Source organism: Carettochelys insculpta, chromosome 10 (assembly GCF_033958435.1).
Source record: "Carettochelys insculpta isolate YL-2023 chromosome 10, ASM3395843v1, whole genome shotgun sequence".
NCBI lineage: Eukaryota > Metazoa > Chordata > Testudines > Carettochelyidae > Carettochelys > Carettochelys insculpta.
The window spans coordinates 5348056-5374309 of NC_134146.1; the positions used below are offsets into that span (position 1 = coordinate 5348056).

A 26254-nucleotide genomic window follows, 5' to 3' on the forward strand; every position below is an offset into this window, starting at 1 on the left:
CGATCAGCGCCCCCTAGCGGAGCCCGGCCGTACCCACGGAAGGCGCGACGGGGGCGGCCCCACATAGCTCGGCGCTGTCGCGGCCCGTCACGGCTGCGCCTCCCAGCGCGCCCAAAGCGGACGCCCCCTTGCTGAGCCCGGAGCGCTGCCGAGGTCAGCCCGGTCCAGCCTGGCCCAGCACAGACCTCCCACCCCCGCGCAGTTCAGCCCAGCCTGTCCTCCGACCCATCTCAGCGTAGTCCTCACTCGCCGGTCTGCCGACAGCAATTTCAGGGCTAAGCAATTAATAGGCCCCAGACCCGCTCCTTCGCCAGAGTCCCCCCCGCCTCCGGGCCCCAGGCTCTTCCTTGGGTAGGACTCACGTGGCGGGATAGAGGTTCGGGGATCTCATGTCTCAAACCTGTGAGAGTGCAGGTGGAAGGACCTCCCCCAGCGTGGTTCCTCCAGTTGCCCACGTGCCTGGGCCTGAGATTTAAAATGCCGGGGCAATTTGAAGGGGTGCAGCGGGTTTCATCACTGTCCTATCAGAAGTTGAGTTCAGTTATTTATTTCACATTGTGTATGTGAATACAGTAAAAATGTCTCCTGGGATAGCTGCCTGGGGGTAGGGTCTAGCTGTTCAGTCATTCTCAGTAGCCTGGTGTTGGCCAGTCGTACAATTGAGTCATTGTTGCTTGCCACTTACTGTAGGCTGGTCAGTGACCCGTGACAGCTTTTCTACTTTGTACGGAGCCATGATCCTGAAGATGCTATGCCCAAGAAGCATTTGTATCATGTTGGACTTGAAATAATTCGGTAAGAGGTTTGAACAGGATTACAAAAGCAGAATCACAAGTGCTTGTCATATTAAAATTGTGTATTTATTGTAGACTATTAAAGTATTAGTAAAGACCTGATTTTCAAAACCTGACTGATGTTAATACCGCTTAATTTTCCCTTCTTTTGTAATTGAAGTAACATTCAATAAAAATAGAAATCCTGGCCTTCTGTTTAATTTTTAAAAGTTTTAAGTGAATGTTTTGTACTTCACGATGTACTGAACTTTATTTCTGAACAGACAGTTTCCCAATGTCTTCATTGCTCTTCAAGTCTCTTGACCCGTTCCATTTTTATTGCTACTGAAGAGCGTAGCTTTACAAAGTTCAAATTGATAAATTCCTGCTTCCATGCTGAAAGAGGGAGTTGTTGGACTGGCCACTTCCTGTTCACAAGTCTCCCTTTGTAATCTGCTGTTAAAGTCTCTTTGTTGTAGGATGCATATTCTCAGGTCCTTTAACTGAATGGCCCACTCCATCAAAATGCTCACTGACAGGTTTGTGTGTATTAAGATTCCTAACATCAACTCTGTGCCAATTCATTCTTTGGCGAAGTGTTTGCCCAGTTTGTCCAATGTACATAGTAGAGGGGCACTGCTGGCATATGATGCCATATATAAGATTGGTTGAGGTACAATAGAATGAGTCCCTGATCTTGTAATTAATGGGGTTAGGTCCAGTGATGGTATCTTCAGAACACATATGTAGACACAGTTGGCAATGGGGTTGGTTGCAAGGAAGAGTTTCCGGATTAGTTCACTGTGGTATGGCCTGTGGTTGCTAATGAAAATCTTCACTAGATTAGGAGGTTGTCTATAGGAGAGAATAGGCATCTCACTTAGGGCCTTCTGGAGTGTAGCATCATGTTGTAGTATAGGTTGTAGGCTTTTGATGATGCACTACAGGGAGTTCAGCTGGGGACTGTAGGTAACGACAAATGGTGTTCTGTTACTGACCTTCTTGGGCCTGTCTTGAAGTAGGTGGTTTCTGGGTATTCCTCTGGCCCTGACAATTTGTTTTTTTTTCCTTCTCCCAGTGAGTAATTAAGTTTTATGAATGCTTGGTAGAGATATTGAAGTTTTTGGTGTCTGTCAGTAGGATCATAGCAGAGCTGATTGTATTGAAGGGCTTGACTATAAATGATGGATCATGTGGTGTGTGCTGGATGGAAGCTGCAGGCATGTAGGGAAGGGTGGCAGACAGTGGGTTTCCAGTAGAGAGCAGCATTGATCTGGCCATTGTCGATTTATACTGTGGTGTCCAGGAAATGTCTCTCTCATGTGGAATGGTTAAGGCTGAGATTGATGGTATAGTGCAGGTTGTTAAAATCTCTCTGGAATTCTTCCAGTTTCTTTACCATGGGTCCAAATGATAAAGACGTAATTGATATAGAGGAGGGGTAAAGGAGGGGTAAATTGGGACGAGAGCTGAGGAAACATTGTTCTAAGTCAGCCATTAAAATGCTAGCATACTGTGGTGCCATGTGGGTGCCCATAGCTGTGCCACTAATCTGGAGGTATAGGTTGTACCCAAATTGGAATAATTGTGGGTGAGAACAAAGTTATGTAGGTCAGCCACCAGATTTGCCGTGGTAACATCAGGCGTGGTGTTCCTGATTGTTTGTAGTCCATCTTCATGTGGAATATTGGTATAGAGGATGTTTTGGGTTAGGCTGGTATTGTCAGGAAGGTTTCCAATGTTTTGTTATTTCCTCAGGAAGTTAGTGGTATCACAGAGTGCTGGTAGCTTAGGGTTTGGGGAGGGAGTCTACATAGCTGGACAGTCTGGTGGTAAGGGTGCCAATATCGATTATTATAAGGCATCCGGGGTTTCCAAGTTTATGGATTTTAGGAAGCAAAAAGAATAATACGGATTGGGGCTCAGATGGTATGTCTGTGTGAATTTGGTCCTGAGTAGAGGCAGGGAGTTCCTTAAGAAGATGGTGTAGTTTCTGTTGGAATTGTAAAGTGGTATCAGAGAAGTGAGGTTTGTAAAATGTGGAGTTGGAGAGTTGTCTAGCTGCCTCCTGTTCATAGTCTGACGTATTCATGACAACAGCACTCCCTTTGTCAGCCAGCTTGATTATAATATCAGAGTTATTTTTGAGACCTCTACCGATGTTATATATGCTATCATGTGCAAGCAATACCCCTCTACTATGGGCATTGGAGAAATTGGGCAAACACTTCACCCAAGAATGAATGGGCACAGAGTTGACATTAGAAATCTTAATGCACATAAATCTGTCAGTGAGCATTTCAGTGGAGTGGGTCGTTCTGTGAAAGATCTGACAATATGCACTCTACAGCAAAGAGACTTTAACAGCAGATTACAAAGGGAGATGTATGAACTGGAGTTTTTGCTCAAATTCAATGCATTGACACTTGGTCTCAATAGAGTTAGCAATTATCTCACGCATTATAAGGACTGTTTCCCTTTCTTTGATATTTGTAATGATCTTAGGCAAGACTATTAGTATCTCTCCCTCCATCCCCCACTGCAGTTCCATGTATCTGATTTGTCAGATTTTATTTTATTTTATTTTACCTTTGTGCTACACAACTGTCAGTCTGTACTGGAAATGCTATTGATCTGAAGAAGTAGGTCTGTTCCACAAAAGCTCATCATCTAATAAATTATTTTGTTAGTCTTAAAAGTGCTACATGTCTGCTGGTTTTTTTTCTAGCACTACATGTAAACTATGAAAATAAGTACATAAAAATCACCTCCAATTCCTCTGGAAGTTTCTTTCTTCTCTCGTTTCCTCACACAAGGGGGTCAATTACTAAAAATTCTTTTGATACCATTAATGTTATGTGTAAATTTAAAATATGTATGTTATTGGTAATTCAATAATTACAACAATTTTATAAGTTTTCCAGAATATTGTATTCAGATACTATTCCGTGTAATATTTCACTAACACGCAAGTAAAAAATCATACTGTGAATTCCTTGATGTAGTCTTTGAATATACATTACCAATATAACACATTCTTCAGATTACCATTTTACTTTTTAAACTCCAGTCCTCAGATTTTCAAGGCTTACACTGAAGTTCCATTTTCATTTGCATCTACTGAATTTATTGAAAACCAACAAAATACAGGAGATAATATCACAGATGCTCAGCTGTATTTGTAGTACTACATTAGTGTATAGAATCCCCAAGTATAACAATGGACAACATTTTACTGCGATCACCCAATGACCTGGTGCATTGTAAGGAAGCACTAATACATCATTTTGCATTCCAGTCTGTGCTCCTTGGAAAAAAGAAAAATCCAGTTATACTTGTCAATTAGGCAAACCATGTAATCTACATTACATTGTGCAGCCACCTTTTTCTAGAAGGGTTTAGCGCCTGTTGTGACTGTTTCAAGCTCAAAGCAAACATTACTCTGGTTCTTTTCTCAAATTTCAAAATGTTAGAAATGCATCAAGCCAAGGATAGTGACCACAGCCATACTCAAAAGTTTTATCGGTAGTATAAGCTTTATTAAAGCAATGAGTAAAGTTACAATTGCTCATGAATATGTAAACCATATAAAAATCCATGACTAAGAATGTAGTTATATTCTCAAATGCTGAATAGTAATAGAGTGGTAGCTGTGTTAGTCTGAAGGCTCTAGGTGACTGGCCTGTCCTTTCCTATAGACAACCTCCTAACCTGAGAAAAACTAACCAGCCGTCACAGCCTACACCACAATAACAGGAACCCTGGAACCTTTCCTTGCAACAAAACCCCGCTGCCAACTTTGTCCACATATTTATTCTGGGGATACCATCACCGGACCTAACCATGTTAGTTACAAGATCAAAGGCACATTCTGGTGCAATTCCAGCAACATTATATATGCTGTTATGTGCCAACAATGCCCTGACACTATGTACATTGGACAGACTGGCCAAAACCTTCGCCAAAGAGTAAATGGACACAGAGCAGACATCAAGAAACTCGATACACATAAGCCTGTCAGTGAACACTTCAGTGGAGTGGGCCATTCTGTTAAAGATCTGAGAATCTGTGTCCTGCATCACAGAGACTTTAACAACAGATTACAGCGTGAGCCTTCTGAGTTAAGAGTATATATTCAAATCTGACACACTAACACGTGGCATGAACAGAGACATCAACTACCTCACGCATTACAAAGACTGCCTCCCTTTCTTTGATGCTTGTAATGATCTCAGACAGGACAATTAATATTCCCCCCACCTCTCACTCCCTTCCTTCTATCCTATTTGATTTGGCAGTTTTTATTGCAATTTTTTTCTTTTTGGTTCTCTGTACTTATATATGTCAGTCTGTATTGAAAATGAAATTGATCTGAAGAAATGGGGCTGTCCCACAAAAGCTCATCACCAAATAAATCATTTTGGCCATGTCTACACTAGCCCCAAACTTCGAAATGGCCACAAAAATGGCCATTTCGAAGTTTACTAATGAAGTGCTGAAATGCATATTCAGTGCTTCATTAGCATGCGGGCGGCCGCGGCACTTTGAAATTGGCGCGGCTTGTCCCGACAGGGCTCCTTTTTGAAAGGACCCGCCTACTTCGAAGTCCCCTTATTCCCATGAGCTGATGGGAATAAGGGGACTTCGAAGTAGGTGGGGTCCTTTTGAAAAGGAGCCCCGTTGGGACGAGCCGCGCGGCGGTGAGGCACGTCAATTTTGAAGTGCCGCGGCCGCCCGCATGCTAATGAAGTGCTGAATATGCATTTCAGCGCTTCATTAGTAAACTTCAAAATGGCCATTTGCGTGGCCATTTCGAAGTTTGGGGCTAGTGTAGACGTAGCCTTTGTTAGTCTTTAAAGTGCTACATTTCTGCTGCTTCATATCCTCAATGATAGTATAGGATCTGAACGGTCCTCTTAACGAACAATTGTCAACAGCAGGATCTTCTTGCAGGGGTTCCTGTCCATACAAACATTCAAAATAACAAACATGAAAAAGACATACTATATTTTTATAACTAACAGGTACAAAAATTAAAAATATATATTTTAACTGAAGTTAGCCACAAGTTGATAACAGAGAACGCCATGTGCTCATGGTTTCTAACGCAAAAGCTTTCTCCTGGTCTTGCAATTAGATGTATATGACTACAAAGTCAACGTTTACCTACTGGAACCATGTACACGCTGTGGGGAGCTGGGAACGGGACTGCAGCCTTGCAGGTGTGGCTCCTGGCTGCCCCAACCTGTAGGCAGCCGGGAATGGGGCAGTAGCTCCTTGGGTGTAGCTCCCAGGCCGCAGGGAGCAGGGAACAGGGCTGTAGCCCTGCCCTGCAGGAGGGGCTCCCTGACTGTGGAAGAGATCCTTGGAAAAAAGGGGGTTCCCCAGCTCCAAGTGTGCCTGCTCTGCACAGCAGCAGGGATGAGGCTACCTCTCTGCAGGGGACTCCCTGGCTGGAGGGGCAGCTGCTCCAAAGAGAGACACCAGGTCCCCTTAAAATCTTACACAAGAAGTGAGTGGGGAGGACCACCCATTCCTCCCATCTCAACATACCCTGCCTTACCATATGGCAGGGCCTCAATCTCCCTCTCCTGCTCCTGCCTCCACACCTGGCTGGTCAGTATGTGCTGCATACATTGTCCGTCCAGCACCTGGTATTTGCAACCGTGGCTGTGTTGACTTGGGGAAGGGCAGCCCAGCAGGGGTCGTGACTATGGAACAATGAGTCCTTTTGTTAAAATGAGTTGAGACGCCTTCCTCACACCTGAAATATGGGACTCTCCCAGCAAAAAAATTAGAATGGTCACCCTAATGATATTACAATCAGATGTCTTATGATCTTGGACAATAACTTGTGGTTTACTGAAATCTGCCTTTTTTCCCCCCCCCATAACATTACTTATTGACACATCTTTTACAGTAAATTTTATTACATTACCGGTGTAGGCTTGTTCCTAAATCACCCATTTATGGCCAGCATTCTTAAGCCTATGGCCCAGTAACATAAATCTATTTAGCACACATTGATTATCTATGAAACAGCGTATTAATTGGCCATAACACTAGATTATACAATGATAATTATATGATGAGCTGAACTAATTGGTTACAACTGCAGTCCCAGCTCTGCCTGCCTTTCCTCAGCACTATTGTGTCTCAGGAACCCTCTGTAGCTTCCCTGGCAGCCAGGCCCCCCAGCTCCACAGCTGGAGCAAGAGTTTTTCTCTCCTCTTCTGGAGTCCCTGTTCATACAAGTATCAGAGAGGTAGCCAAGTTAGTCTGTATCTTCAACAACAAGAAGTCCTGTAGTACCTTATAGACCAACAGATATTTTGGAGCACAACCTTTCATGGGCAAAGACCCGCTTCGTCAGCTGCATGAGCGCATGCGTGTGTGTGGGAGGGGTGTTTCAGAGGAGGATTTATACAGCCTCAGTTGGGCCCTGATTGTCTGCTATATACTGCAGCTGCTTGCTCCTCAGACTCAGCCCTCTCCCAGCACTAGGTTTGATCCTTGAAGGTCTGTCACACTTCCAAACTGGGCTTCTCACACTCAGCTTTTCAGCCACACCCAAAGGGTCTGTATGTAACTGCAACCTGCCAGACACACGTAGGTTACATTCTGGCTTTTTACCAGCCTTGGCTACCTCCGCAGGACAAATCCAACATTCCCAGTCCTGAAAGTTCTCCTACAAGATGTGCATCCTGTACTGCCTAGCCCTCTCCTGAACAGAGAGTTCAAATGTATTGTCTGTTATTCCTTTAAAGGAATAAGGTACTTCACAGCAGGGGCAGGCAAACTACAGCCCATGGGCCTGATCCAGTCTGACAAACATTGAGATCTGGCACGTCACAGTCCTTTGGGCTACCAATGTCTTGTGGCTCAGTAGCATCCATGGGCAGGTTACTTGTATTCTGAGCCACCACATGTTCAAAGGGGCTGGCTGCTGGGGTCAGTGTGTACATTGCTGTGTGGTGTGTGCCCCATTGGGGTAAGAGGATCTTGCATGCTTCCCTTGCCTCCAGCACAATCCTCGCAGTTCCCATTGGCCATTTGTGGCCAACGGGAGCTGCCTGGTCCATGCTTGCTGCCCCAGATGACAACCCAGGCCATCTGCACCCATCTCTGTTCACAACTCCCTCCCAACCCCTACACCCCTTACTTCTGCAGGTCAAAATCCACTCATACCCGCTTCCAGACCCTGCATCCTAATCCCCTGCCAGGTCACAATCTCCTCCACCCAAATTCTCTCCAAGACCCCACACCACCTCTTGCACCGCAATCTCCTACCCAGAGCTCCTTTCTGTACCCAACCTCTGTCCCAGACCCTGCACTCCCTTCATTAATAGTATAGCAAAGTGCAGGCCTTGACCACTTACCAAATCCATGGGGTAGCCCACTCCATCAACAGTTATTGTCCAGCTCTGCTTTAGAGATATCCAGACAATTTAAACACATTGGGTTAGATAAAACAAGTTTATTAACCTGAAAGATATAGATTTTAAGTGAGTACAAGCAATGAGACATCAGCATGAGAAATGGTTACAAGAAATATAAAGATAAAACATTTTTTACTGTCTAAACTCAATGAAACAAAACAGTAGCCACGTAGCACTTTGAAGACTAACAAAATAATTTATTAGGTAATCAGCTTTTCATGGGACAGACCCACTTCTTATTTTGTAAGCCTTTAAAGTGCTACTTGACTGCTGTTTTATTTGACTACAGACTAACATGGCTACTTCTCTGTTACAAAACTCAACAAGCTATGCTCGATTTAAAGCAAAGTTTGCTAAGGGCACAGCTACACTAAAGAGTTTACAGTATCACACCTGCACCAATGTAGCTGTGCACAACTGTAAGCTCTCTAATGCAGCTGCTCTAAAGCTGATGGGAGAGTTTTCTCGTTGATTTAATGACGCCAGCCCCTGCAACCAGCATTAGCTATGTTAGAGGAAAAAACTCTCCCACTGACATACTAAAACCACCTCCACGAGTGGTGATAGCTATATAGGCAGGAGAAGCTTTCCCGGTGATGTTGTGCTATGTACGCTACTACTAATGCTAGCAAAAGCTATGTTGCTCAGGGAGTGGTTTTTATCACATCATACTTGTGTCCAGGATCTGAGATAGTTTTCATTGGTTGATTGAATGTCTGAATGTTGCTACAGTAACAGTCTGAAAGCTATAAATAAGAACTTGAAAAACATTAATTGGAACATAGTCGGGCTCATGACTGCCCAGAAAACGTACTATATGGCACAGAAAGATTACACACTCCAACACTGATGGCATGTTCAGATTTAGTAAGATGTGTGCAAAAATTAACTCATATGAAGTTTTATTTAACTATAACAGTCAATCAATAATTAATATAGCACGCTACAGAATACAGAAAGGAAACACATATATCCATGTACATATGTAACTGGAGAAGTGATAGCAGTATACTTTAGCTCACTTCTATCTTCCAAAACCTCACCTTTTGTATACTAGTTTAGAACACGGAATATCCTCTAATTTTTTCCCCCAGGATTAGTTCTGCTATCAATAAAGAATAAACTAATGATATCTGTCACCATATCTACCTCTTCATGACACAGACATTAATCAACATATCACTTAATGGCTTGTTGTTACACTGATTACAGAACACACCCGTAGAGCCTGTGTGTCTACAAAATTTGTATCTGCAACCAATCTGTGATGATCCGCATTCATAAAGCAGACATCTGCAAATTTACAAGAGCTTTAAAATATGGATCTGTATCATCTGCCATCTGTAAAAATGGCCCTTGGATATCCACGGATTTGCAGGGTTCTTTATAACTGCTGTAGTAAATGTCTTTCATCCATTTTATCAATTACTCATTTTATCTATTATAATGCATTTCTGAGCATCCCTTACCAATTATACTGTTTTGTCCATGACACCACCAACCTATAGGAACAGGCATTCCTTTGTATACTGTTGGGTGTTTACAGAAAAGAGCTCATGGAAGAATGACCTATTGACAGTGAACATGTTTCAAATAGCTGGTTTCTGTGATTGATAGCCTAAAATCTTCTATTGATAATTATTATATTAATCACAGAAAACACCTGCCCCATATTAATTACAAACGGCCCCTTTTGGGGCATTTGGACTAAATTAGCTAAGAGTAAAAGCAAAGTGGATAAGTATCTACTGATCGGTTACAGATATTTTCCTGATTATTAATTTAACACAAAGCACTAAGAATCAGTTAAAGTTTATTTTAGGTTGATCTTAACAGCAAAGAATTACAAACAAAACATAATGGGGCTTTGGCTCACTTACAAAGAATCAAAGGATTATGGTAGTTTGGTTCAGAACAGCTCACTCTTTTGCAGGGACTGGGTGCATCCATTGAGTCAGAGGATCTTTCTCTCAAGCATAAAGCTGTCAGTACTCTGAAGCAGAAACCCTGTGATTTCCTTCACTGGCTTTGTGAAAAATTTATCCTGCAAACCTTTGTAAAACATGAATGGGAACAGCACTCCACTATAACCCTGCTGCTTTTTGCTCCAGACTCTGCTTGTGAATTGGGTTATGGGAGAGAAGTAACAGCAATAGAAATATTTGTATACCTGGGAGTGAAGACACCAAGATGTTGTTTCCTGATTACTATGCACAAAATATGTTTTAAATATATTTCAGTGGTTGCCACAGTGATCTATATAGTCAGATTTTAATCTGATGTCACAGGGTTACAAATGTGCATAAGCCCAGATGGCCAAGAAGTTTGAGGCAACTTATTGTGGCTTGAGGGTAAGTGCAAAATCAGATTTTTATTTTTTTTTTTTAATTTGAAAACTGTTTAGTGAGAAGAATGCTCTTTTGGATATTGAGACTAAAGGAGCACCAATGAACTCTGTGCAGCATGACAGATTTCGCTTTTTAAAGTTAATAGTCGAACTCAGGGCTGAAGATAAATGAATCATTTTCTTTCTTGCCTCCATGAACTGTGTTCATAGCTTCACCCTTACACAGATGACTGGCTTTGTAGACATCCTCAGTGATGATGAAATTCTGAAAGGCTCCCCAGGAATTGGTACTTGTGCCCCAGAGCCATAAAAAATATTTTCTGTGTGCAAGTGTCATGTAAGTTAAGTGTAATGAACTAATTCATGGAATCCAGTGTAGGCATGACTAAAGTAAGTTTCAAAACACGGAACTTCACACATCAGATGAATTTGCTGAGGTCCCTGAGACCTAGAATCTGACATAAGCTACCTTCCTTTCTTTGATATGAGGGAAAAGGGAGAACAGAAATCTGTTTCAAGCTACTCCTGAGTTACTCATGCTATTCCTCTAAGCTTGATCGGTCTCTGCCTATCTCTTGATGCCTGGCACTCTCATAAGAGTGGTTTCTGAAAACCATGAAAGGGAGTCACGAGTAGGGATTGAAACCAAACAGCAGAATCAGCCCTGGTTACTTGAAGGATCCATTGATTTGTGGTGACTGCAACCCAGGTCTCCAGGAAATAGAGAGGGCAACCAAAGGGTGGAGTAAAGGGTATAAAAAAATTTGTAGATTAGTTCATAATCCTCGACCACCACATCAAATTTGACATCTGACCCAACAGATTGCTTTGAGAAAAGGGTAGTGGAGCTAACTTCTTTCAACATTTGGCTCTCCTAGATTTTTTTTAGAAGGGCTCTGCTCTTGGGAATATGAATTAGGTATGAGAGACCACAACCCACAGCAGACTAAATTAGTCTCACGGAGTGCAAGTATGCGGGCAGTTGGGTCTGCGCTTTTATGTTTCCCAGGGACTGAGGCTCACCAAGATTCACCCTGCAGCAGCAGACTAATCCAGAACATGTGGCTAATTAAGCACCTGCAGCAAATTAAAACATGTGGAACTATTTAAAAGGCTTCCTCTCAGGCAAAGGGGCGGGGGTGGAGGAGAAAACAAGATAGACCAGGAAAGAGGGAAAATCTGTGAAGGAGAGTATGAAGAAAGGCTTGCTGCAGTGACCTAGAAAAGGTATGGGGGGAAGTGGCCCAGGGAGAAAGCTACTGCATTTAGGGCCAAGGGAGACAGCCCTTCCCGCAGCAGTTACATAGGCTCCCTGGGCTGGAACCTGAAATGAGAGGGAGGGGACCGGGTTCCCCCTAGACCGCCCCACGCCCCTTAGGTAAGCCCTGAAGGGACAGGAGGAGACCCAACACCCAAGTGGGGGCTCCCTTGTTATTGACTGCCGATGATGAGAATGGCTCAATAAGCTGTGACCAGTGCCTCTGGGAAAACAGGAGGCAGTTTAAAGGGATGCAGTGAGCTTCTGAGCAATTAGTATGAACGCCACAAAGTACAGGACACAAGAGGAGCCGTTCGGGAGCCTGTCACAAAAGATACTGAGTGTTCATATAGCTGAGGAATAAAGATTTATGAGAAAATCTTTTTCTTTTTGAAACAAGGATTGTATACACCCAGTGATCTGAATGTGAATTTCAAGACTTCTAATGAATACAGAGATTCATCAGCTTTGGCACAGAATAGCTACGTCTACAGGGGGACGCTACATCGAAATAGCTGCAGGGCCGACGTGCAGCCACCCGCTGCCCCCAGTCGCCAGGTGGACCCCGAGGGGATCTGGGTCCGGGAGGCCCTGCGGGCCCATTTCGACCAGGCCGCAGGGTGAACGCTGGCAGGCCACCCACTGCACCCCCCCATCCTCCACAACACTCCCCGCCCCCACGCCCACACCACAGAGCACCCAAGACCACCCCCCCACACTTTTCTTGCAAATAAATGGACCTGTTTTTTGAAACAAAAACAGTGAAATGTCTTATTATCAATACAATATATATATAATAGAACAAAAGGGGGGAACTATTTACGTGGGGGGGCAGGTACCATAACACAACAGGGGTCCAACACAAACTATATACAAATATAATGGGGGATATGTACAAAGGCGGGGGGGGCACGTCCTCGTCCGCGCACCCCTCTACTGTCCAGCGCCCGGGGTTGGAGGCTGCGACCCTCGCCTTGGCCAGAGCCCTGGCTGAGGCTGGGTGGGGGCCGGGCGAACCGGCAGGTATGGCTGGCGGGTGTCTGTAGGCCTCAGGTGGTGGACGGTGGTCGGAGCGGTGGGCGGCGCGGCATGGGGGGCCAGGTATTCCGCTATGCGCTCGAATGTGTGCTTGAAGGCCCCCCATGCCTCCTGGCGCCAGGCCAGCGCTCGCTCCTGGAGCTCCAGCCGCTGCTCCTCTACCTGCAGACGCCACTCCGACACCTGCAGCTGACGCCGGAGGGTCACGAGCAGCTGGGGGTCTGTGGCCATCCTTTGGTGGTGGCTCCACCATCAGCCCCGTCCTGGGGCTGGTCGGTGCTCTGCTGAGGGGCTGGCCTGCTGCGATGGCCCCGGTGGGCTCTCTGGGACCAGGGACACCTCACCGGCGCTCTCTGGGCCCTCTGATGCTGCAGCTGCGGAACACGGGGGGAAGAAGAGTGGAGACAGCCGTTAGTGTGGGTCCTGACCCGTGGGACCTCGTCCCCCCACCCCTCTGCTGCTGGTTCCCCATCCCCATCCCCGGGAGATGCTGCTGCTGCTGATGGGTGTCCCACCCCCTCCCCCCCAGGGGACCCTAGGTTCTGATCCCCCCATCCCCAGGGATGGGGCATGGCGCTGTCCTGCTGGGGGGCTGGGGCTGATGAACTCTTCTGAGGGACATGCCACTGCTGTCCTTGGGGCCATGGTCATCTGGGCATGTGGAGGGCCCTGGGCATGTCTGTTGTCCCCGCCCCTTAACCCCGGGGTTGTGCACCAGGGGGGTACATACCTGCCGGTCCACTCCCACGGTCGCGGGACACCCTCTGGGCAGACGCCCTGCTGGAGCTCTGGGATGGGATAGCGATCCGCAGCCCCCCGTCGCTGGAGGAGGATTCCCCCTCCTGCTCCTCCGGCATCCCAGGGGTGGGCTCCTGGGGGGGCCCCTGGGGTGCGGGGCTTGCTTCTGGGGCGGACTCTGTCTCCAGGGCCTACTGAGGCTCGTCAGCTGAGGTGTCAAGAGTGGCCGGTGGGGAGGAGGTGTACCGGGGGCCCAGGATGGACCTGAGCTCCCTGTAAAAGGGGCAAGTGGCGGGGGCGGCCCCAGATCGGTTGGCCGCAACCCGGCCCGGGCGTAACCCTGCTGCAGCTCCTTAACCTTAACATGGTCAGGAGTGCGGGCAGGGTGACCCCGGGCAGCCAGGCCCTCGGCCAGCTGAGCGAACGCATTCGCGTTACGCCTCTTGCTCCTCATTACCTGGAGCACCTCCTCCTCGCCCCAGAAGATCCCGGATCTTGGCCTCCGTCCAGGAGGGGCCCTGCTGCCTCTTCCCAGGCTGGCTGGGAGCCCTGGCTCCCCTTGGAGGGGGTGCCCTGGGGGCGCTTGGGGGGCTGGCGAGCGGCCATCACTGCGGGGGTGGTGAGTTGGGGCTGCAGAGGCGTGTGCAGGCTAGCCGCGTGGCAGTGCTGCCGCCTGCACGTGCTCTCAGCTTCCTGCACAGGAAAGCAGGGGGTGGGAAGCTTTAAGGGGCCACTGCACACGGCGACCGTAGAGCTCAGGGGCTGGAGAGAGCGTCTCTCAACCCCTCAGCTGATGGCCGCCATGGCGGACCACGCTCTTTCAATGTTGCGGGATGCGGATCGGCTACATGTGCCCTACTTCGACGTTCAATGTCGAAGTAGGGCGCTATTCCCATCTCCTGATGGGGATAGCGCCTGTGACGTCTCGCCGCCTTATGTCGTTTCAAATTCAAAATAGCGCTCGCCACGTGTAGACATAGCGGGCGCTATTTTGAAGTTGGCGCAGCTACTTCGAAGTAGCCAGCACGTGTAAACATGGCTAATAGATTCTAATCAGAAAATGGCAATTATTCAATAATCATTTGTACTTCTTTTGGTAAGCCTGACAGATAACCATTCTGAAAGCTGCATCCAAATACATACACTCACTCAGCCTGAGCTACACTGCAGAGTTAAGCTAATGTAAGGCCGTTTACATAGATATAACTGTTTGTACACTAAAATGCAGCTCCCACTTATGTACTTCACCCACTACACCAACTTTTAATAACTTCACCTCAGTGAGCGACCTAGTACTTAAGCTGATGTAGTTAGGTTGATATATAGTGTCAGTGCAGACAATGTGTTGCTTACATTGACTGTTGCTGCCTTTCAGAAGCCATCCCATAATGCCCCACCCCAACAGTTAAATCGGTACAAGTGAGGACACATACTGCCAACAAAAGAAGTGTAGTGTGGACATGCAAAAGGAGTTTAATTACTGTGGTGGCTGTGATCACATTGATGTGATTTAGGTCAACTTAATTCTGTAATACAGCTAGAAGAGAGGTTTTAGCAATTCGCTGCCCTTCTTCATAAGTAACTTAAAACTCACCTCTACATTCAGAAGATTACCTGTCCTTAAAGGCTCACAGTCTATCCTGCTGCAAATAACTCATATTTTGCTATTCTGGTCTATAAGATAGCCAGGAATTGGATCTCAGGGCCAGAGCTAGAGTCAGAAGCTAGGAATTGTAGATAAGGGTCAGAACCAGAGTCAAAAGTCAAATGCCAGAATAAAAAAAAGCCAGGAAGTGGAGCCAAGTATCAAAGGCCCGTTACTTGAAGCAAGGTAAGATTGGGCCAAACACCAGAGCAGGGCTAGAAGAAGGAAGTGCAGAGGCTACTATAGCTGTGGGTGAATGCTTTGAGCAGTTGCTGCCTACCTGCTGGTTCTTCTCACCACTCAGGCAGTACAGCCAATCAAGCAGCCTTCTACAGCCTGGCTGCACGTGTTAGATTGCCCAGAGATTGGCCCTGATGCATATCCCAATTCCTGACAACCCACACCATCACACCACACAGGAATAAGGCCCAGTTCTCCCCACACAAAGTGCAGTAATGTGTGCTGTTGAAATACTCAAATACACAAATCTGCATGGTGGAGTGCAGTAATTTGCATACCTTTTTACTTTCAATTAGCCATTTCCACTGTTCTATATTAATTTACTTTCTGTCAGGCTCTTCTCACAAACGGCAATAGAAAGGCATGATAAAAGTAACAATGGATCAAGCAATGTCAGGATACTTTAGCACAGTGTTGCCCAACCCATGGTACGTACATCCTGATGGACACAAGAGAAGTTTGGGGTGGCAGGGTACGTGCTTCTGGAGAGAAGAAATGTGGCTCCTTCTTGGAGCCATGCACTGGGAGTGCTTACTGCCACTCTGCATGTGCCCTAGTGCTTGGAAGGAGAAGCAAATGGTGGGGACAGTGGCTCTGGTGAGTCACCGGCATTGGGTTAGAGTGCGGGGGGGGGGGGGGGAGGGGAACTGGGGGTGCCTGGCTCTGGGGGAGGGGGAAAGACATTGAGTCATGTATCATATTCTCGCTCTCTCTAAATAAATTCATAAATTATATGTTAGATACCTATATATATCTGAAAATGGTGGGTACTGGAAATACTTTTTTTTAAAGGAGTACTTTATAAAAAGGTGCAAAAATACTGCTTTATCACATTTTACAGCTTTCATTACATCAAACTTTAATTAGACAAACAAATAAGTTTCTACCCATCACAATCACTAGTGTGAGAAAATACCATCTCCCCCAAAGAGTGTTGCTTCAATGGACTTGGAAAACTAGCTGCTCTGGAGAGAACATCAGACGAAGTGAAGCCATGGAGCCCAAGAGCAAATTCCTCAGGACTCTGCATTCAGGATGGTTCCCAAAGCTTCAAGAACTCTACCATCAGCACCATTAGAGGGAGCATCCTGGGAGTTTTGCCTAACATTTGATGTGTATTGAATGCAGGAGGAACCAACAGGCCAAAATCCAGAGATGGTGCATTTTTCACAGACGACTGACTAGCGTTTCCTCTAATTTTATTCCATCCATGGGATGAATACATTTTGTTATGGGCCCCAAGGCATGTGTGGATGTGCACCACCAATAGAAAGAGATGCTGCCAGTTAGGGGCACTGCTAATCAGCTGGGCAGCGTCTGTATCGATCCTGGTGCTCAGCATACAGGGAACACTGCCACTAATCCATCTAACTCTCATCTAGACCAAGGTTTGACTGGATCCAAAGACATAACTCTTTACTGGAGCCCCTTCTGTCTGTGCTGAACCACCATGCGAAAGCCAATGCAAAGGCAAGGGACATTCCTTGCTGGTCTCCATCCCAGAAGATCAGACTCTGAGGTCTTTGGCTCCATTTGGACACACGATTTGTAAGGAGGAAGCATAAAATCATTGTCTCAAATTTATTGCTACATAGTACTTAGACAAATAAGATATGTATTAAGAACATGTCCCCATGTCACAAAAGTGGCTCCATTTTGCAGCCAGTTCTTCATAATATTCACAATGGAATGTTCGCATGCTTCTTCCAGGGATTGGATAGTGTTTTGCTAGCCAGAATTTCCAGATCACGGCAAATGCGGATTCGAGTGGTAGAAGGTTCAATGATATCATCAACAAACCCTGTTCAATTTACCAAAAACAAATTACACACACTCTTGCCTTCCAACCACAAAATATCTTGCTGTAATTGCTTGGCAACATCAAAGCTATGCAGTTTCCTAAACAATTAATCCAGTAGAGAACTGCATACAAGTGTTGAGTTAGAAATTAACTTGCAAGAGACACATTTAAGTTAAGCTGATGTGAAAACAGACAATGTTTCAGTAATGTAGGTGGAGGAACTGAAGCTGAGACAGAAAACTGGTCTCTTCTAAGGCTGATCAACACACCTCTTTAAACTCCACATAAATTGGTGGATTGCTCTGAAATATTATGAAAGTTGTCCAGGGTTTGAAATGCCTCTCACATTCAGCACATTTTTAATATGCTTATCAGCACCTCAAACATGGCCCTGTGTCCTACCTTTCACCAGTGCCTCAGATAAATTGTGTTAGAAGCCCTTCAGATGTGGTGTTTTGTAGCTGGAAATTGGCACAAAAAGTGTGTGAATAAGTTACAAACTGTGATTAGTGCCACTTTTATTTCTATATCTCTTATCTTCACAATGCCCTGTGTGAATAATATAATGTTTGATCAAAGCATTAGTCACTGACCACAGACCACACAACTAATATTTGACTTTCAAAAGGCTTTAGACAAGGAATTTAAGAAAGGAATCTCAAAGAACAAAGTTTCAGGTACCTCTGACAGCAGCAGGAAAGGGATTTGCAAACTTTTTCACATATTCAGCCTCTGCATTTGCCTCTTTTCCTCTGAAAATGATCTGGACAGCACCCTAGGAAGACATACAAACATGCCCTGAAACTGGACTGAATTAATTAATCCATCATGAAAAAGGTTCTTTTTTAAGGCACGGGATAAAAGCACTATAGTAAAAATGACATATAAACTAGAAAGCTACTTCAGAGAAAAATCATAGTTGTTTTCATCTCAGCAAGGTCCTTGATTTTTCAGAGTTTATGTCTATGGCTGCTTGAAGTCAGAAATGAAACACAGCCTCTATTTACCTTTGCACCCATAACTGCAACTTCTGCTGTAGGCCATGCATAATTAACATCTCCCCGTAAATGCTTCGAACTCATCACATCATATGCACCCCCATAAGCCTAGAAGAGACAGGAAGTCATTGATATGAGACAAGTGCACAACAGCAACAAATTAAATCTGCAAGTTGAAGGAAACTGTTTCATATCCTTCCACAAGTCCTGACATTCCAGAGACAAGGACACACTGAAGAGAGCCTAAGTTGATGCGCTGCAAGAGCAATTGCTCAGCACTGGCATAACTTTGCTGCAAACTTCATAGAAAATCTGTGCCAAAGCTGACTTGCTTCTAACAGAGGTCTCTAACCTAATGACATAAAAGTTAACTACTTTTAGCATCTGCTTTTACAAATGTGTCCATCACAAAGATCTCTCCCTTCCTTATCAGGAAAGGGTTAACCTATTGAAAGTATCATAGTGCCATAATACATACCTGCTGGCTTCGACTCAGACAGACCCTCTGAAAATGACAAATTGTCACTGCAGGCTCGGAATGATACTTCTGAGCAAAACTGTACCAGAATAAAAAAAACAAAACTGATCCTGTTCAGAATTCAGTTGATATTATCCTCATCTGTATGGTTCTTTCAAGTAGTCAATTAGTGTGAATCAAAACCTCCAAATTTATAATTGTTATTATATTACAGATGTCAGCAATGTAATAAAAAGAGAAATAAAATTATCTCAGGAGTTCAGAAATTTACCTGAAACTAATGTGTTGCCAAGCCATAAAACAGTGACTTTGAGGCAACTAAATAGAACATAAGAATGGCCACACTAGATCAGACTAATGCTCCATATAGCCAAGTATCCTGTCTTTCAAGAATGATCAATGCCAGGGGCTTCAAAGAGAATAAACAGAATAGACAATCACTGAGTGGATCCATTCCATCATGCATTCTCAGCTGCGGGAAAACAAAAGGTGGGGACACCAAAAGAATTGGGATAGATGCTTGACCATTTGGCTAATAGCCTTTGATGGACCTATCCTCTATGAACTTATCTCATGCTTTTTTGAATCCAGTTATATTTCTCACCTTCAGAACATCCCTTAGCAATGTGTTGGTTGTGCACTGTATGGAATACTTACTTTTGTTTGTTTTATACCTGGCACCTATTAATTTAATTGGGTGTCCCCTGCTTCTTGTGTTATGTGAAGATGTAAATAACACCTCTGTATTTACTTTGGCCACAGCATTCATGATTTTATAGACATTTATCATATCACGCCTTCATCACCTTCTTTTTCAAGCTGAAAAGTCAGTCTTTTTAATCTCTTTTCATATGGAAACTGTTTCATGTCCTTAACCATTTTTGTTGCTTTTCTTTATGCTTTTTCCATTCCTAATTCATCTTTTTTAAGATTGGGCAACCAGAACTGCACATGGTATTCAAGTGTGGTTGTATCATGGATTTATATAGTGACATTATGATCCTTTTCCATCTCATTATGTCTCTTTCCTAGTGTCTCCCTATGTTCTGTTAGCTTTTTTGACTGCTGCTGCATATTGAGCACGTTTCTAGAGAAGTATCCACAACGATAGCAAGATCTCTTTCTTGACAGCTTATTCAGACCCTATCATTTGGTATGTGCAGTTTGGATTAGGTTATCCAATGTGCATTACTTTGCATTTATCAACATTTAATTTCATCTGCCATTTTGTTGCCCAGTTACCAAGTTCTATGAGATCCATTGTAATTCTTCATAGGCTGTTTTGGATTCAACTGTCCTGAGTAATTTTTTATTGTCGGCAAATGTTGCATCCTTACTGTTAAACCCTTTTTCCAGATCATTTATGAATATATTGAATAGCTCTGGTCCCAGACAGATCTTTGGGGGACACTACCATTCAATTATCTCCACCGTGAAAACTGACCATTTTTCATGTCTTTTCATCCAGTTATTGACCCAGAGGAGGACCTTCCCTTTTATCCTATGAATGTTTACCTCATTTAAGGAATTTGGAGAAGGGTCTTTTTCAAAGCCTTCTGAAAGTCCAAGTACACTATACTCCAAGTTTTCACTGACCTCAAAAAACACATATTGAATGTAGAGGCATGATTTCCCTTTACAAAGCTGTGTTGACTCCTCCCCAACACATGATGTTTATTGACATGTCTCATAATTCTGTTCTTTACATGATACTGAAATTAGGTGTACTGACCTGCAATTCCTAGAATCATCTCTGGGGCCTTTTTAAAAAATTGGTGTTACATTAGCTATCTCCACTCTCGACTCCAATAGAAGCTGACTTCCATGACAGGCTACAAACCACACTTAGTAGTTCTGCAATTTCACATCAGCATTTCTTCAGAACTCTTGAAGGAATATTATGAGGTCCTGGTGACCTATTACCATTTATCAGTTTGTTTCAAAACTTCCTCTACTGACGCCTCAATTTGATACACATCTTATAAAGCTGGAAGGGACCTTGGGAGGTCATCGAGTCCAGTCACCTGCCCTCTTGGCAGGACCAAGCACCACCCCTAATTTGGGAAAGTTCCTCAGATTTGTGGCCTTAACCAAAAAAAAAAAAAAGGCTCAGGTGTGGGACTCTTCCTCATACCCTGTGCAGTGAAGGCTGATGTAAAGAATTTATTTAGCTTCTCCATAATGGCCTTATCTTCTCTGAATGCTCCTTTAACACCTTGATCATCCAGCCACCCTACTGATTACTTGGCGGGCTTTCTCGTTCTGATGTACCTTTTTTTTTTTTGGAGGGGGGATCCTTTTTGGCAATCCTTCTGCTCCATCATGGTTTAGTAAGTAGCTGCCATCATGGAATATACTACTACTTCTTTTCTCTTGCAGATTCACTCTCACAGGCCTGTTGAGTAGAAGAGCTGAGTGGTTTACATCTCATGATGCAGAATTGTAACAGGATCAAAGAGAAGCCAGCTGATTCAGAATCTGCACAGTGTTGTAAAGAAGTGATCTGAGCATTCAATCATCTCCTTGAGTTTTCCTGATCTGTCTTCTTGAAGGAACCTGTCTTCAGACCATACTTCAAGGACTCCTGGTATCTTCTGATCCAATTATTCAGATTTTTCACTGGGTACTGCACACAAGATTTCTCAGTGTTGAAATGCAGTTTACAACAGGGTGAAAAACTAATGCTGCTGGTGTTATTCCTTTTTCTAAACACAAATGTTGTGCAGGCAAGAGGCTAACATGGATGACTGTGATACAAATGGAACTGGCATGAGAGAAGGAAAGTGTTTTTACTCCACAATTTGAAGACCGGGCATTTCACTTTGTCTGCCATTACAAACGATCAAGAACCAGCCAACCAATCTTTTTTTTTAACTAGTAATGCTGAGTTACAATAAACATACACTAAGTTTCCATTAAAATACAAGTGCACACAAGATAGGAATGGTTAGGATCCCAAGACCCTTTGTATACACATACAAAGGGTATGTGTATACACAAGGCATACACAAGGGAGGAACAGATGTAATTTATAACACTGGTTCTCAGATGCACACCTCCTCCAGGTTATGCAGCTCCGAACATTCTGGGACCCTGGTGTCTCCCAAAATGAGGCTCTGAAGAGAATCAAGGGGGAGGTTTTCAATGATATGGACAGAGAAGAAAAGAGGGAGAATTTAGATGGGGAAACAGAAGCAGGATTTGATAAACATGTTATGCTATAAGGAGGGGAGAAAATGACATCAAGGGGGCAAGCTTAGGAGAAAAGAGATTTCTGACAACAATAGAGAAAGCAGGGAGAAGGGTAGAAAGCTAGAAAGTTCAGTTTGTGCCACACTGAGCTGGAAGGTTGGGTATCAGCAGTTGAAGAGATGAGGCTGAACAGAAGAAAGAGCAAGAAGATGGTAGCTGAACCCATGAGAGAAGGTAAGGTATGGCAACTTTGCATTTAGGACGCTCCTATCAGTTCAGTGTCTAATGGAAAGAACAGATAGACTGGAATAGAAGGTAGAAGAGAATCATACTGAGAGTAGAATGCTAAGGGAATGACAAAGCGTAAGAGCAGCCATGTAAATGTGACAGAGCACAAGGGAAGGAAGAGAACACAGACTCATCCCAACTCCAAGAGGAGAGGCAACAGAAGGTCTCACCTGTCTAAAATGATGACGTTCAGAGAATGCTAAGTCCTGCATCTGGCCAAAGTTAGGTCATTTGTGCCCTTACTGAGTGAAGGCCAGTGATGTGGAGGGGACAGAAAGCTTAACAGCAAGAGCTCCAAGTGAGGAAATGGAGGTAAAAGCAGACAGACTACAGAAGAAGCTTAGCAGCAAAGGGCATAGAGGAGAGGCAGAAATATTCTGACAGGTGAGTAGAGACATAAGCTGCTTGAAAGTTGAAAAAAGAAGCCTTCCGAGAGAGGAAGCAAGAGACGACAGGTGTCCAGAAGGAAGTTGCGTATGACTAACGTTACTTCTAGTAGAACAGGAGATCTTGACAAAAAACAAGAAATAAAGCTACCTTACCTTTCTGGTGATTATAGTAATTTTTGGCACAGTTGCTTCTGCGAAGGCAAACAGTAGTTTTGCACCATGACGTATGATTCCTCCATACTCCTGAGCTGTGCCTAAAAATCATGAGAACAAAAAAAACACCCCCCCAAAAAAACAAAAAAACAAAAACCTCTTTCAGTTTAGTTACAAATATATAATTTCACTTGGACACTTTTCTCCAGGTGCTGCCAACAGGTCAGCTAGCACTGATTAGAGATGCACAGCCTCCATAGAGTGTACTGTACGATATTGTTCTCTACATCTCCATGCTGGACAATGAGGCGAAGAAAACACCTACGGAGAACTGCAGTGAACATATGCCACACGGGAACAGCAGTTTTACGGCATCATAATACCATAAAACAACTAAAATTCTCATTTGGAGGAAAATTTGGGCTCTGCTGGGAATAGTACAAGACCCCATGCTACTTATTAGAGGAAAAATTCCTCCTTATCTACTAATTTCACTTTTCTGGAACTTTAATACTCTGCCATGGAGAAGGGTGTTTGGTTTTTTTTTTTCAACTTCAGTCTAAAGGGCAGTCCAAAGCTATCATTGAGGGTCAACAGCAGGAAGAGACTTCCTCACAGAGCTCTCGAAAGCTGTGAATCCTACACAAGAGAATAATTATAAACATAGACTTCACAGAATCTCAGGACACACTAGAAAAGGAATTCTGCCCTTCCATGGGCATACTGCAATTAATTTGGGTAAGAAAACACCCGTGAGACACAATACTTCTGGTGAGTTACAGTGAAAAGAAACAATTGATAAAAAAGCAATTCCCTAACAACACATCTTCCAGCATAAAGTTGTAAGAGGAGGATTTGCAGACAAAAGAGAAGGAGACTGAAAGTCGCACCTTGATCAGGTCTCTGAGGAGTAGAATTGCTGGAAGCACACACTGCAGATGTTCTGACACAGCAGATCAACTAGAAATTCATAGTCCACAAGTTTCCCTCTTAGCCACCCTAGGGGCATTGCCCCTTCCCCCATCATCATCAGCCAGGAGAACTAAAAGATCAGTGAGTTTGCTCCCAACTATAGCTTTGCAGGCACCCTCCCCAGGAGACAGTGCAATTCTGCACTACCTGAACAAAAAGCCAAGTGGGAACACTATAGGGGAGCACTTACTGAGGTACCTGGAATCTCAAAATAGTAAGGAAACACAGAACAAGTGATGTGTAAATAACTGATGCCCTAGCCACAATGAAGGGAGGATTTCTGGAGGCAGCCCATCTTTGGCTGGGCCCTGCATGATGGTTTTGTAACTGCTCTTGAACACCCTACTCCCTATTATTGGACCTGACAAATGCAAGTGTAGATGTAAAAAAAAAAGAAAGAAAAAAAGAAAAAGAAAAGGGAGAAATTATATGAAATAACTTCCCAACTGACCTCTCCACCATAAATCATATGGAGTTACAAACTTGGAGCCCTACCTGGCAGGAATCCAGGAACATCCACAAAAGTTATCAGAGGAATGTTGAAAGCATCACAGAATCGAACAAAACGGGCTCCCTTCACAGAAGAATTTATGTCTAAACACCCTAGTGTGCAAAAACCAGAGACAACATATTTTAATGGGATTTTACAACCGCTCTAATAAATTCTAACCTTTTGATAGTGCATTGAGGGTAGTATCAGGATCTCAATGTACAGTTTGGCTGTATTATCTTGTATTTCATCCAAAGCATTCCTGTTTCTGATTATCTAAAGGTGTGGACTTTTTTTTGTCAACTTAATGATGTTTCCTCCTCACTTCACTTCAAGGTCACGGATTAAATTTTTTAAAAACTCACTAGGGGAAAAGTCCAATTGAAAGTCAGAATAACCTAGGTGCTTTGAATATTATGGTATATTACAGCTTGCTCTGAGACTGCATTGTTTTAGCATGAAGAGTGTAACGTATTCTGTCTGTATTCATTTCAGATTATTTCTCTGTAAACACAGAAAGAAACCTCAGTCAAACTGAGACCCCATTATGGTTAAATGCTATCCATTCTATAAGAGAGACAGCTCCTGCCTCAAAGAGCTTAGAAGCCAAACAGTACTATTTAAACATATTTTGTATTATTTTCTCTTCATTGCCATAAACCTTTGATAATATCATTAAATGCTATGCATGTTTCCATATCCAGTGTAAAAACACAACTTTACACTGACACACACACACACACACACGACAACATTAGCATGTTCAGTTCCCACAGTTAAAATTTAAAGCCACAAGGGACCACCAGTTTATCAAGTTTGACCTCTGGTATATCAGAGGCCACCAGCAGAACCCAGGACACACACAGACTAACCCAGGAACTGAAATAAGACCTAAGTAACTGAGACTGATATGGCACAAAATAGGAGGGACTCAGATGCACTAATCCATGAGCCCCCAGCAATTGCAGGAAAATATCTAAGGGCATGTCTCCACTAGATCTGAAAGTCAATTTTAGATACACAATTCCAGCCACAACAATTGCATAGCTGGAATCGACGTATCTTAGATTGATTTATCAGACCGTCCGCACAAAGGGCAGTTGATGGGAGAAATTCCCCGTCGACCTCCCTTACTACAGAAAACTCTTTCATATCTGACATTCCATCATCTGGAACTCTGAAATAACCAGCACTTTAACTATAAGTAAATGTTAGTTATGCTTTCCGTAAGTACAGTAGAGTAAAAGCAAATACAAATAAATACAGAACATACAGCCTAAGTTTACAGTGTACAATACTACTGTTGTTGGTAAATAAAGTATACTGCATACATTTTTGTTTGTTAATACTTAATTTTTCTTTTATTTAGTGTTGTGCATTACTAGGTATACCTCTCTATTATCCAGAATATTTGAATATTCATGAACCTCCCAGTCCAATGGCTGCCGGATATGAAAGAGTTTACTGTACTTGCAGGAATGAGGAGTACCAGGGTTGACTGTCAAGTCCTGATGATTTGGTTTAGCACATAGGAACACTAAATTGAACCCTGGAAGATCAACTCTGATTGGGTTGATCTTCTGGTAAGTATAGCTGTAGCCTGAGGCTAACAAGTCTACACTGACACTTTACTGTGCTGCAACTGTCTGGCTCAGGGATTGGGAAAAAACATGCCCTGCCCCAGCCAAGTGCAGCAAGTCACAGCACTGCAAAGCACTGGTGTAAACTGGGCGACAGCACTGATAACCATCCTTTCAGTGCATTAGCTAGTCTCCTCATGGAGGTAGTTTACCAGCTCTCCAAGTGCTCTTGCCATGGCTACACTTTAAAGCACTATTGCAGCTGTACTTTAATTTTAGAAGTGTAGACAAACCCTCAGCTATCTGCAGTGTTATAGTCATGTCAGTCCCAGGATATTAGTGGCACCAGATGAGTGAGGTAATAACTTTCATTGGACGAACTTCTGTTGATAAGAGGGAAAAGCTTTTGACCTGTACATATTGCCTGACCTCTAG

The 26254-nt window shown here is 43.9% G+C and overlaps 1 protein-coding gene across 2 annotated transcripts in view; it reads right to left on the bottom strand.

Moving 5' to 3' along the window:
- Positions 1-13463: 13463 nt before the first annotated feature.
- PCCB (propionyl-CoA carboxylase subunit beta) overlaps positions 13464-26254 on the bottom strand; it is a 50188-nt gene continuing 37397 nt past the window's right edge. Inside the window, exons 10-14 of one of the 2 annotated variants that reach the window (XM_075003881.1) lie at positions 24245-24352; positions 22778-22878; positions 18287-18385; positions 17961-18054; positions 13464-17279 (exon numbers count right to left, since the gene is read on the bottom strand). In XM_075003881.1, the coding sequence (XP_074859982.1) occupies positions 17158-17279; positions 17961-18054; positions 18287-18385; positions 22778-22878; positions 24245-24352 (524 nt within the window). In that variant the 3' untranslated portion in view covers positions 13464-17157. The remainder of the gene's footprint in view (positions 17280-17960; positions 18055-18286; positions 18386-22777; positions 22879-24244; positions 24353-26254) is intronic. The other variant, XM_075003880.1, reaches the window with a different exon arrangement.